Raw genomic sequence first — 14,235 nt, forward strand, 5'->3', positions numbered from 1 at the left:
GAGTTTTGGACAGAAAAATACAGAGAGCTGAAATTAAAAAGCCATGCAGTACAGTTGAGCTGGTTCGTATTATTGAGCCATACAGGGAAGTTTTCTTTGAGCTCTTTAGACTGTGCAAGATTGCTGTAACCTTTACTATAAGCTCAGCCTCTTGCAAACGCGCAGTTTCTTCACACTGAAACTGATAAAAACCTAACAGTGTTGCCAGTAATTTACTGTCTCTGTACCATTACGGTGTCTTACTGGCAACAGTGTTGCCAGTTTTATACTGTAGGTTTAGCCTGGGTGCCAGCCGATCTTAGCACAACATTTTGAGAAACGGGAAGATCGGTCTGGGGATTCACCGTTGAGGAGCTACTATGCTCAACCCAAAGCTGGTTGACCAATCAAATTGTCAGGGCGGGCTTTATACGATGATGGACAGATGATCAGTAACGTAAATCAACCACGTCACCAAAGTGTGCATGTGTTGAATCTGTTTACAACGAAATGGCTACCGCGGTAGAAATCAGATGTGTGGATTCTGACATTGAGTCTGTTCTAAAAGATATCGACAGAGCAGTGATTTTAAAAGAGGAACAGAGAAACGCGAGCAAGGCATTTGTTGATGTTTCTGCCGTCCTTCCTACGGGATTCGGCAAAAGTTGTCGCACTTATGAAGGATCAAGTTAAAGAAGCAACTGAAATGGGTATCACGGCGATGCAACTTGGTGTGCACGACGAGATGGATATAATAAGCGGTCGTTGCCAGCTTCTTTTCGGAAGCCCGGAATCGTGGAGGGAGATGCTAGGCTCCGATATTTTTCAAGCAAACGTAATGGGTATCGTCGTGGATGAAGTTCAACTAATGTACAAATGGTAAGAGATACGTCTTACTGTATGACTTAATGTGATATAAATGAAATGTTGTAAACATAGTAGGTGTTGATGTACGTTCGCTAACTCAAGACTTGTAGTTTGTGTCGTAGCGAAATAACTAGCAGTTCGGTCAAGCTGCAAAGACGTCATTTCAACATACGTCACACACTCCGTTGCTCTGATTGGTCATAGGTCTATCCAATTGAGTGCAGAGGCATTTTTCGGTTGAGACACGCCTCATAATTATAGCTCAATGGAGCGGTATCAGACTCAAATTCTGACTAGAATTGAGTATGACAACGTCAGGCTACTGTAGGTTAGGAATTACAGTTAATAAATGGCAGCAGTGATTTTAGTTAATTACTGTACAGTACCACATGCTTCAGGTATAATACTGTATAGTATATAAAATGCCGTACTCATTGTGGTACTCTAAAACTTTTGAAAGGTTCTTTTTTATGTGACTTTATTAAAAAGGGAGAAAGAACCCCAAAATATTTAGACAAAGACACTTTATTATTGTGGCAATAGATGTCAGGATCAGAGGACGGATGAACCCAATCGCAGACGAAGTCGGGGAAAATAGTAAACACTTTATTTACTAACATAAAACAAAACCCACAAGGGGGTACACGACATGAAACACCGTAAGCAGACAGATAACACTAAACTTGACAAGATAAATTGACAAGATAACTCCGCTAGATAACCACATGAACACGAGAACAAAACAAAACAAACCTGCACAGAACTAAGGACATAAGGACATTATATAGAAAACAAACAAACAAGATAATGAGGGGGAACAGGTGATGGGAGAAAACCAATGATTACTAATAAGCAGGAGAACGAGGGGGCGGGGACAAGAGACAAGACACCGGAGGCACATGACCCAATAAACAAGGCCATGAACCTCCACATAGAGCATGGGACTGCCAGAGCCCTGCCATCATGACCAGATATAAATACAAAAGAAGAATCCTTGGCAGGATCCTGACAATAGATAAATACATAACACAAGGAATCACAAAATTAAACTAAACAGAACAAATTTTCTGTAGAATTGGCAAAATAAGATAACAAAAAGCAACAAAGAACACTGCCACTGCATGACAGTTACGCCAAAATTAAGAAAATCATACTCCAAAAAATGCAATCAAATAACATTCAGGTTATTTATTGATAGTGCGACACATAGCAAAAAAAAAGCAATTGCACCACATCTGGCAAATTGTGTGGTTTACTTTCAGTGTAATAGACAAATTCTTTTAAGACACTTAACAAAATCATGTCAAATCCCACACTCAAAAAAAAAAAAGATCTCAGTCACCGTTGACCCCCATGGTTATTCCAAACCTGCAATAATTCAACATAATTTAAATGACCTTCTCATATCCTTACAATTCAAGCATTAACAAAAATGCTCCATATAACTTGAAGTAGAAACCAGAAATTAACCTCTGTTTTTTGCACAGGCCTACTAAAGGGTTAATGGTGCCACATGGTGATCAACAGTTAAAATGACTAATTTTACCTTTTTGCAAAAGGAAAAACTACCAACAATCAAAAATAAGGTGTCATGGCTTTGCAATCAAAAAATGTTGCTATAATGGAAGTCAATGGGGCAAAAAATGACCACAAACCATAAATGAGGAAGAAAAAAAATCTGATGCTGCACAAAAACTAAAAATTCATCAAAGCCAATGTTTTTTGTAATCATTGAAATGTCCAAGACTGTGAAAAGCGTTTAAAAAAATCCAGTCCAAAATCATTTTTTATATTGAAAATAAGTAATTTTGTGTTTTTTCCCAAATACTTATTTGGGAAGTTCACTTATAAACTTGGCAATTAAAGAGTTACAATCACAATTTTTTTGTAAATATTTGGTCGTTTTGATCAGTATTGAGGTTGATTAACAGATTAAATTTTTTATATATTAATTTTATAAATTTTTACAACAGTTTCATTTAGTGGCATTTTTGGCCATGAACAACACGGAAGGGCAGTGAATTTGAACAATGCACAAGGGTTAACGTTGATAGGAGATGCTGAAAACTTGCTAATCAGGAAGCTATTTGGAACCTTAACTTTATGTGTTTTAAAGACACTCACAAATATTTTAACAGTTTACTTACTCATTTTCAGCTTTTAAACATACAAATCCACTATTATATTGTTCAACACAGCACACTCCAGAGTAAACAAACAAGTTTATCAAGGCAAATTGGTGACACCTGCACCTGTGGATGTGTGTGTGCCAGTGATTTACCAGATAATATTACAGTTATTTTCCTTAATTGGTGCAAAGAGTAATTTACTGTAGTTTATTATTAGTGCAGCATAACTGCACCTCATATCACAGTAAAATACCTTTCACCAATGTTAAAGCTAAATACTGCCAATTTTACAGTTATTTACCCAGAAATCTACAGCAAGGTTTAACAGTGTGTAGTGTATTTAAATTTTATTCAAATCCAGCATTGTTATGACAATTTAAATACTTAAGTGTGGACTCAACTGTCCACAATAGGAAATGGCATATTGTTGTACCCTTTGTTGTACCCTGGATGTATTTTTTATTTTTATTATGGCCTCTACCTCTATGCACCTGCACGCTTGCACTCCTGTACAAAATAAATCTTTATATAGTGTAACTGTAAAGTAAAATAAAGTTTATATTCTTTAAATATCATTTGCTGCATTTTTTTTATGTGCCCCTCGGGTTAAACACTGGCCCCTCTGTGGCCCCCCTAGCAGAGTTGGGTATAACGCGTTACTATGTAACGCATTACTGTACTTTAATTACTTTTCCTGATAACGCAGTAACGTAACGCTTTACATTTTAAATGTATGTAATTTGATTACAGTTACCAATGACAACAAAATTACGTTACTAGCGTTACAAATTAAGTGTTGAAAAATTAATTAAAATGTATTTTATAATGACGTTTTGCCATTGCTCAGCAACGTCTGTTAACGAGCATGCTCGCAGAGTCTGTTAACGAGCATGCGCGCAGCGTCAGTTAACGTGCATGTGCATAATCACTCGTCGGAGACGCAAGCAAATGGATGCTGTGTGATCGGTGGTTGATCATAAGTGGAATACAGACAATTCATGTCCAAAAAAAGTGGGCTTTGCGCGATGACATCTGGTCTGCCAGAAGCGATTGTACAGGTGTGTTTTTAAATTACTAATGTACAATAAGGTTTTCTTAGTTTAACTATGTTATTTAATCATGAGCTCAATGCGTGCACTTGCATTAATTAATCATATGTTTATTTAAACGATTACCAAAACAACTTTTGATTGTTATATTTAACGAACTAACATGAATATTAACATTCTTTAACTTGACCAAAAAGCCCTCGCGAATGCGATGACGTGTTAAAACTCTAGTTTCTGTCTCCGCGACCGCGAATGATTGTGCATAGATAGATAGATAGATAGATAGATAGATAGATAGATAGATAGATAGATAGATAGATAGATAGATAGATAGATAGATAGATGTTAATAAATGTAGAATGTTTAATGAGAAATGATAAACATGTGTAACTTATTATAAAAGCTACAAATATTTCTGCATCATTATGACCAGCAATTTTAGGAGAGTGCAAATCACACCAAAATAGCTTTAAGCATTCAAATATGACTTTCGGTGTCTCGTCTCTTGTCTCCGCCCCCTTCTTCTCCCTGTTTTAAAAGTTTAATCATTAGTTCATTACCCTCACTTGTTTTCTCCTTATCCTGTTTAGTTTTTCATATTTAATGCCATTGTGTTCTTAGTCCTGTGCTCGTTCATTTTGTACTGTTACTGTGTGATTCTGTCTAGTGTTAGAATCATAGTCAAGTCTAGTTTAAGTCATCTGTCAGTATTCCGTGTTTGTTCTGCCCCCACGTGGGCTCTTGTTTTGTCTGTGTTATAATAAAGTGTTTTCAGTTCACCCCCGTCATCGCCTGCGTTTGGGTTCATCCGTCCTTGTTTCTGACAGTTTGACTTTGTAGCTTTTTTACATTTGATGTTGTCAAAGTAACTTAAAAGTGAAGTAATTAGTAATTAGATTACTTTTTGCATGTAGTAATCAGTAATGTAATCAAATTACAATTTTAAAGTAGTAATTAGTAATTTGTAGTGGATTACTTTTTTTAAGTAACTTACCCAACACTGCCCCCTAGTAAAATTTGTATCTTGTTAATTTTTTTATTAATGACTTTGAATTAAAAATGTTCAATAAAAAAGCATTTGAACCCAGTCTCCAATCATTACAGAAGAACTGACCAAAATGGATCCAGCAGCTCCCCTTATCTGCATTCGGCAAACTTTATGTAAGATATACTTCTGAAGTATTTCAAACTTTTCAGATCTCCTGGACTTTGCATTAATTGATTTTTCCTTTTATGGACTAAACCAACCCCTTAGTGTCACAGTTGTCTAACTGTGTTCTGTGTATTTCTATGTTCCTGTGCTGATTGTTATCACCTGCACTCATTTCCACAGCATTAACTCTAGCTACAGCTGATCCTCATTGTCATAGCCACAGCTGCCATTTATCATTGTCTCTCTCTCTATATATATTGTTGTGTTACTTTTCAGATCTTTGTCTCTGGTTATGTTTCTCGTGTTTGTTACTGTTTTTGCCTACCTGTTTGGATTCTGGTGTAGTGTTTATTTAATAAATCATCTTTTGTGTAACTTGCCTTTGCATCCTATTCCTAACGTAACACTTAATACTTTAAGCTGTAATGGTTCTCAAGGGTCGCACATATGGAATTAATGGACTATTCTTTGTCATTGGTCAGGTCCCCCTTTACCATGGTCAAGGTGGAGGAGGAGACTGGTCCCCCTTTACCATGGTCAAGGTGGAGGAGGAGACTCCCTCTAAAAAATGTTTGGGGCAGTAAGGATCAGCCTCTGCGGGCCATAAATCCAGGTCGGTTGTGGAAGTCTGCACCTTCAATGCTAATTGTTTCTTGTCCCATGTTTACCTCTCCAGAGTCAGCAGACATCATGGCTTCATCTCCAGAGTCAGCAGACATCATGGCTTCATCTCCGGAGTCAGCAGACATCATGGCTTCATCTCCGGAGTCAGCAGACAGTCTTCATCTCCGGAGTCAGCAGACATCATGGCTTCATCTCCGGAGTCAGCAGACATCATGGCTTCATCTCCGGAGTCAGCAGACATCATGGCTTCATCTCCGGAGTCAGCAGACAGTCTTCATCTCCGGAGTCAGCAGACATCATGGCTTCATCTCCGGAGTCAGCAGACATCATGGCTTCATCTCCGGAGTCAGCAGACATCATGGCTTCATCTCCGGAGTCAGCAGACATCATGGCTTCATCTCCGGAGTCAGCAGACATCATGGCTTCATCTCCGGAGTCAGCAGACATCATGGCTTCATCTCCAGAGTCAGCAGACATCATGGCACCACTTCAAAACCTGAAGATAGGATGGTCGCCACTCCATAGCCAATAGACAAGATGGTCACCTCTCCAGTCTCCACCTCTCCTGAGCTTCCTGTCACGGTCAAGATGGCCTTTATCTCTTCTCTGTTTCTGCCCAGGTTCGTGACTCCACCACCACCAGCAGTGTTGTGCCTGAACGAGTTCATTGAACGAAAGTACATGAACTAGTTCATATTTTGGGCGAACGTGAACTGAACGTACTGTGTTACTGCCTGATGAACGCAAGGTGAACTCGTTCATTCTGGGGCTTGTGAACGGCACGTTCTCTCAGTTTAACGTCATTCGGTAGGGTGCCAGATTTCTATAGAGTCTTCCAGGCAAAAACCCGGCTAAAACACACTGTAAACAGGCCTTAATGTGTAGCGGAAAAAACACCCAATCTGGCAACACTGCCACCAGGCTCCATTCGTCATCAAAACGACACTGACTGGACGCTGCTATCCAAATCCCTGCCGCGCCACTCACATAGTTTAACATTAAATAACATCATATTTGTCCTAAATCGTTAGCGACTAACAAAGGCTGCTTACACATATTCTGGATCTTGAAATAGACTTTGACTAAGCTCACGCTATTTAACGTGCAAGTGCGGTGTGCAATACCTGCGAGTTGGCATACACGCAACGCCTCTCAGCGCTTCTCGCCCGGAAAACCCCCTTGAAGCACCGGCTAGCCTTTCAAGGTATGTGCAAGCAAATACAAAAATTAAAAGACAGTCAATGCTCGTAAACCCTGGTTGGATAAGGGTTTAAAGTTGGATATGAAGATGAAATCTGATGCATTTAGCTTCAGTGTTAAAACTGATAAAATAATTGCTGTCTGTGGTTCTATATGGGCTATAATGGCAATATTTAAAAAAATAATAATATGGGGAAAAAGAACTATAAATTAGTTCATTTTTGGAACTGTGAACTAGTTCAGAATTTGGAAATATGAACTGTGAACTGAACTAGTTCATTTTAAAATTTGTGAACTGAACTAGTTCATGTAAAAAGTGAACTTTCCCAACACTGACCACCACCCACCCTGGTCTCTATCTCATTTACCCTGTGTATATATAGCCCTCGGGTTTCAGGTGTATTTTGTCACTGTGTAATGTGTCCTTCTCTTCTTGTGTTTTCTTGTATTAAATATTGGATAAAATGTGGGTATGGGACCATGTCTAAAGTCCACACATTGCGTATTAACAAGCCTGCAAGTTAGTTGGTGGCAATGGTCAAACTCCCCTGCATTCCAACAAAGAATATGGTCTAGAAGCCTGTTTCACAAACACGACTACACGCTTTGAGTAAAGCATTACTTTTGAATTAATTTAATGGAAGGCAAGGATCAAGTGCCCAATATGACTCTCAATAAGAACTTTTATACATGTATAAAAGTGAATAGGTTTGTGAAGTGAAGATGTTAATGCTAGTGAGTATTCTCTGGTAAATGACTTGACTGAGTCAACAAATTATTTATTACATTCTGCTTAATTATTTTAAAGTTAGTTTTTCTCAAAGCATCAATTGCTTTATTCAACAAACAAATGAACTGTCATTTAATCTAGTAAGAACTAAAATGTGATACTAAGTAAAGTCTGAACAATTTAACCTATTAGAGCTTGTCATTTAACTCTGTGAATTCACATCTAGACTACAGATTCATCCTTTAAACCAAATAAAAAGCATAAGTGACAGACTATTGTCTTAAATTTGGAGTATAGAGGATAACTTTTAAATATTATACAAATGTCTTCTGTGCTAATATTAGTTTGTTTTGTTTCTCTTTTTTTCCTCATGTTTTATAAGGATACCAGAGACTGATTTCAGAGACTTGATTTAAGTACTAAGAGGAAACCAATTCAATCCAACAAGCTAGTATAAATAGAGCAAATATTGAGAGCGTGGTACAGAATAAATACTTGGGCACAATTTTGGACAACAAATTGTCATTTTCTCCAAACACTGAGGTTTTGTGTAAGAGGGGGCAGCAAAGATTGTATTGTTTGTGGAAACTGAGGTCATTTAATGTGGACAAAACATTGATGAGTATGTTCTACAGATCCTATGTTGAGTCATTGCTGTCTTTGTCGCTTATGTGTTGGTTTAATTCTCTAAATGTGAAAAATAAGAGTAGTTTAGAGAGGATTGAAAATCAGGGATGTAAAATAACATGTAGAAAGCAGATGTCTATGACCAGGTTATACTGCAGAGAGGAAAGCCAAGAGTATTTTATTAGATGATTCCCACCCTATGTATAATGAGTTTGACCTTCTCCCCTCAGGCATTAGATACAGGATCATTATTAGCAAAACAAATAGGTTTAAACATTCATTTGCCCCATCAGCTGTGAAACTTTTAAATATGAGGTAAGGGTGTTTTATCTTTTGTGAATTGTGTGAATGTATTGTATCTTTATGTTCTGTGTGATATGCTTGTATGCTGCAAATTGCCTTTAGGAAATGAAATAAAGTTGAACTGATCTGACAGACATTGCTCTTGTCCAGTCAGTTTACTTCTTCATTGTTTATTACAGAATAATGACCAATACCATGCCCCACACTAATCAGACAGTATAGGGAGTTGTGGTCACATTATATTACTTTGTCAATAAACCAAAAGCAGCAGAGACAGACAGACTCTGCTCTGGTACAGACCAGAATCTTCACCTTATATCAAAACGACTTCGGTCGGCAAGACAGACGTTTATCAATTAGCCCAGGGGATTCCAAACTTTTCATTCCCTGACCCAATTATTCAAGTCTAATCTATCTCAGGATTCTCAAGTGACACACTTTTATATCACTGTGTGAACCACAAGTGGGTCCTGACCCACAGTTTTTAAAACCCCTGCATTAACTCATATCCCAGCTTTAAGGTGCCAATAAGACTTCGTTCACACTGTAAACAGTAATTCTCAATGCTGATTTTTTTGCTCAGATCTGATTTTTTTGTTTGACTGTTCACATTACGTGGCTAAAATCTGAGAGCTGTGTGAACTGTGAGCAGAAAATTGGATTTTGATGGCAGTGTGAATGTGGTCTAACTGAGAACTTTAACTGATTGTTGTATAATAAAGAACTTACATTGTACAGAACAGCAGTCCATCCTTCCATGGTGATACACTGAAATACTGTGAGAACAGCAAACAGGATGTTATCAAACTGAGTGATGCCATCATTGGGCCCAATCCATGTGCCACTACAGGTGTATTTATCAGGACACTTCCTCACTCCACACGCAAACTCAACCTCAGATGAATCCACCGTCTCATTATCTAAAAAAAACATTGAGAGAGATATTAAACCATGTGAGGAAGCTTTATATAGACAATAATAACAACTAGTTATTGTATATTGTATATATTGTATATCTGTCACGTATTTACAATTACTGTACTGTGCAAATGTCATAGACCACAATGTCTTATTAATGGTATAATGAGTATATTATTATTATTATTATTATTATTATTATTGAGTCTCTTATTAGAATATAACCTGAAAATACAGAGAAATATTGTATGCAGTATTACAAACAGAATATTTAATAATAGCAGCATTTAGTGTAAGCTCTTATTACACAAAAAAAATGAATTTCTAACTCTAATGACTTTGGAAATCCTCAAAAGAGTTTGAGATGTTCATAGTGCCTTTTTAAAATGTATTTGTTTTAAAGAAACGGTTGAAACTATTCAGTCAACAAGTGAATCAATACAAGATCATTAAATCAATCAGAGTTTAGGGCTAGGGTTAGGGTAAATAATTATTAATGTTAGTTCATTGTGCATTTACTAATGTTTACAACTTTTTATTTTAAAAATATATCAGTACATATTAAAATTAACAAGAACTAAGTGTCAGGGTTGTGGACAGATGAACCAAAACCGCAGACGTTGGTGGGGTTAACAAAAGACTTTAATGACCAACAAAACAAAACAAAGCCCAGCTGGGTATGAAACAGCATCAGACAACGTATGCCAGAGACTAAACACTAGATTAGACTTTTGACTTGAATAATACACAACTTAAAACACTTGACAGTACAAAACAAACCTGAACAACCTGCTGAAAAAAACAGCATACCATCAAGACCAGCATATGTTGTGTTTTGGTGCTGGTTTGCTAGTGAACACCAGCTAAACCAGCATCAAACCAGCACCAGCATTAGCACCAGCTAAACCAGCATCAAACCAGCATTAGCACCAGCTAAACCAGCATTAGCACCAGCATCCCATGCATATGTTGTGTTTTGGTGCTGGTATGCTGGTGACCACCAGCTAAACCATCATAGACCAGCATAATTCCCATGCTGGTCCATGCTGGTTTGATGCTGTTTTTTTCAGCAGGGCAAGGGCATTAAATAAAAAACCCAAATAGGATCAAAAAGGGAAAACCGGTGAGTGGAATAAACTAATGATTAATAAGCAGGAGAACGAGGGGCGGGGACAAGAGACGAGACACTGGAGACACATGACCCGATACACAAGATCATGAGTCTCCACACAGAACAAGGGACTGTCAGAACCCTGCCATCATGACTAGATATAAATATTACATGTGCGGATTCCTTTTTTGTCTTATTTAGTTGTATTTTTGGATTCCGGCACCTGCTAGTGTTTGGATGTGCGCGTCTCTCTCTTTAGCAGATATAAATATTAAACAAGACTTTTGCCAGGATCCTGACAGTACCCCCCCCCCCTCAAGGGATGCCACACGGTGTCTCCCAAGGGGACACACAAGAAAAGAACAACATCACAGATAAGAACAAGACAAGACTAGATAATAAACTGATAAAAAATAATGAAACCCGTAGTGATGGATTCGTTATGTCAGAGATGGCAGGAAACAAACCCAAGAGCAGACGTGGATGTAACAATTAAAAATTTTAATAGACAAAAAACAGGAAAACAAAAACCCACACAAGACAAAACAAGACCAAAAACTAATGACAGGTAAAACACTAGACTGTTACTAAACTAAACTTCACAATACACAAATAACACGGGAAATACGTGGTCCAATACAAACAATAATGAAATCTTCCCACAGAAAACAATGTACTTTCAGAATCCTGCTATACTAAACAAGATACCAAACAAGATTCTGGCAGCATCCTGACATTAAGAATAATAAATGCTGTAGAAATATTGTTCATTGTTAATTCATGTTAGCTAAAGCATTAACTAATGTTAACAAATACAACATTATTGTAAAGTTGTCATGATTCCCATGTCATCTGCACTTATTCACTGGATATCTGCCCATGCACTATGTCAGCCATCCTAATTACTTCCTGCACCTGATCACTGTTAACGAGACTCTTGATTAACACTGCATTCCCCTTGTCATTGGTCAGTTCTTGTTTGTGTAGGCTAGAGCTGAAGATCTTTGCCCGAACCCGACGGGACCCGTCGGGACCCGACGGGCTCGGGCGGGTTCGGGCTTCATTTCTAACATTTACACAGGCTCGAGCCGGGCTCGGGCTTGTGCTCCGGCTTTGTGAGGTAAATGAGTGGTCAAGTTCAATGCTGCTAGATGGATCAGTAGCGCAGCACCGCGCTGAAGCCATTTACAGTGGATTTAATAATTTTCCTCATCAAAAACATGTAGCCTAATCTTGTGAGTAAAGGTTTTTCAATGTATAATATTAATTGAGTCTTAAATACATAATTTAGACACAGGATATAGACTAATGTTGGCAGTAATGAAGAGAAGTTCCGACGCAAATCCCGCAGAGCCTTTCTCTTAATTTCGTTATTGCCAAATACCCATCTTAATTCGGAATGTATTATCTTAATTTAATTCGTTAAGAAATAATATTTTTATAGGCCTATTTACAATGAGATAGTTACAATGTTACAGATGACTTATTTTATTTCTTGGTTTCAACTTCCAAGTGGCGTGTAGATTATTAGTCATGAATAAATAATGTAAAAACCTGTGTAAATTACTCATTCTTGAAAAAAGCTGTGTGTGTGCGCACATTTAAATAATGTCGGGCTGTAAACGGGTTCGGGCTTTTAAAAAGCTGTCAATCTAATGTACGTTTCGGGTTCGGGCTGCATTCTGTCGGCTCCGGTCATTTCGGGCCTAACTTTTAAGGCCCGATTACAGCTCTAGTGTAGGCCACATTGTTCTGCGTTGTTCCTGTCTATAGACTGTTTGAATTCATTAAATAACTTTTATTTCACTGTTCATCTTCCTACACCATTGAGGACATCGTTAGCCCCATTTCTGACCCACAACCCAGCCAGCTATCACCCCGCTGCACGAATAGATAGCCAGAGCCCATTGCAGACAAAGAGCCTGAGCCTGTCCCAGCTGTCACCCCGGACCCTGAGCCTTAACAGATATCTGACCAGGTGTGTGAGCCGGCAACACCATGGATCATCGTGGAAAGTGAGGGGGTGGAAACAGACTCCGGCCATACTCCAGAAGCTAAAGAAATAGGAAAAACTCAGACTCATAATTAGGGACGTGCCAGAAGCTTAATACGTTATTCAGAAGGGCATGGATAATGGCTGCAAAATGAATAACAAATTCATCCGAATAACAGGTTTGCTGGAACAGTGCTAAATTATAAACCCCTTAAAGCATGAATAAAATGTGTGTGAAGTGAATGAGTGTAATCAAATATCAAACTTCTTTTAGTCAATTCAAACGTCAATTCTACTTTCAATTTCCAATGTCTATCTAGGAACACGGTACTCAATCAGATCTTCTTCAGATTCTAAATGCTCACTTTGGTTTTCAAATTTCTTTGAGCAGAACTGGCTTTGGTTCTGGATTGTCAATGTACTCCTTTGGTAAGAGTCTCTTTAGGTCTTTCTGTCTGCAGGAATCCACATGGCAACAACAAGTCTCAACGTTCGAAGAGGTCCCTCCTTTCCTTGAGGTTTGACCGTATATACAGGTAAGTTAGCAACCTTCTTAATTACATCATACACATCAGGTTCACATTTATCAACTTATAATTTGTTCCCATTTACCCATTTATAATTTATTTGCACATACTTTGAGTGAGATTCAGGCTGACTGATAATTGGTAGCCCAAAAGCCAAATCAACTGGTAGTCTGGGTTGTCTCCCGAACATCAGTTCGTAGGGCAAGAATCCAGTTACATAATTCCTTGTGCAGTTGTATGCATTTGACTTCTTAGTGCTCAAAGTTCCCAGCATTTGCAGAAGAGTCCGGTTGAACCGTTCTACTGAATTACCTCTTGGATGGTATGGAGTAGTTCTTGTCTTGGATATTCCTGCCACTTTACACAGCTTTTATTGCGTGGGACGCAAAGTCTGGACCCTGGTCACTATGGAGTTTTTCTGGAAACCCATAATGTACCAGAAAGTTAGCCCACAGACTCATAGCTACAGTATGGGTTTTTTTTTATTTCTTGTTGGTACAACCACAGCATATTTTGTGAAATGGTCTGTTATCACCAGTATGTCCTTGGTGTTACTTTGGTCCAGCTCAATCAACAGGAATCCATACAAACTAACTCCAAAGGTCTGCTAGTTTTGATATTAATATAATGGAACAGCTTTCTCTGGTGGAGTTGTCTTTCTGAAACGTCACTCACATGTTTTTACTCTCTCTTGTACCGTCAGAGACATCTTAGACCAGAAGAATCTGGATTGAACCAGATCAGGAGATTGTTCAATTCCTAAGGGGCCCTATTTCTTCATGTAGTTTCTTCTTGACAAAATCACAGAGTTCAACTGACAGTGGTAATTGATATGACTTCACTACCTCTTCCTGAACAACTCTCCATATTTCAGCTCCAAACGATTCCCCTCTTGAACCACAAAATTAATTCAGGAGAAATGGTCTTAGTACAGGGTTTTTCATTGGATTACAGCTGCTTGATAACAATTCTGATTTCTGGATTTGCTCACTGCCTTTTCCTTAAGTCAAGGTTAGACAAGCAGC

General features: G+C 38.2%; 1 protein-coding gene across 1 annotated transcript in view; it reads right to left on the bottom strand.

Moving 5' to 3' along the window:
* The window catches only part of cacna1eb (calcium channel, voltage-dependent, R type, alpha 1E subunit b), a 372,975-nt gene that overhangs the window by 206,631 nt on the left and 152,109 nt on the right, over positions 1–14,235 (bottom strand). Inside the window, exon 6 of the mRNA XM_073871730.1 lies at positions 9,391–9,581. Coding sequence (XP_073727831.1) covers positions 9,391–9,581 — 191 coding nt within the window. The remainder of the gene's footprint in view (positions 1–9,390; positions 9,582–14,235) is intronic.

Source organism: Misgurnus anguillicaudatus, chromosome 2, assembly GCF_027580225.2.
Source record: "Misgurnus anguillicaudatus chromosome 2, ASM2758022v2, whole genome shotgun sequence".
Classification (NCBI taxonomy): domain Eukaryota; kingdom Metazoa; phylum Chordata; class Actinopteri; order Cypriniformes; family Cobitidae; genus Misgurnus; species Misgurnus anguillicaudatus.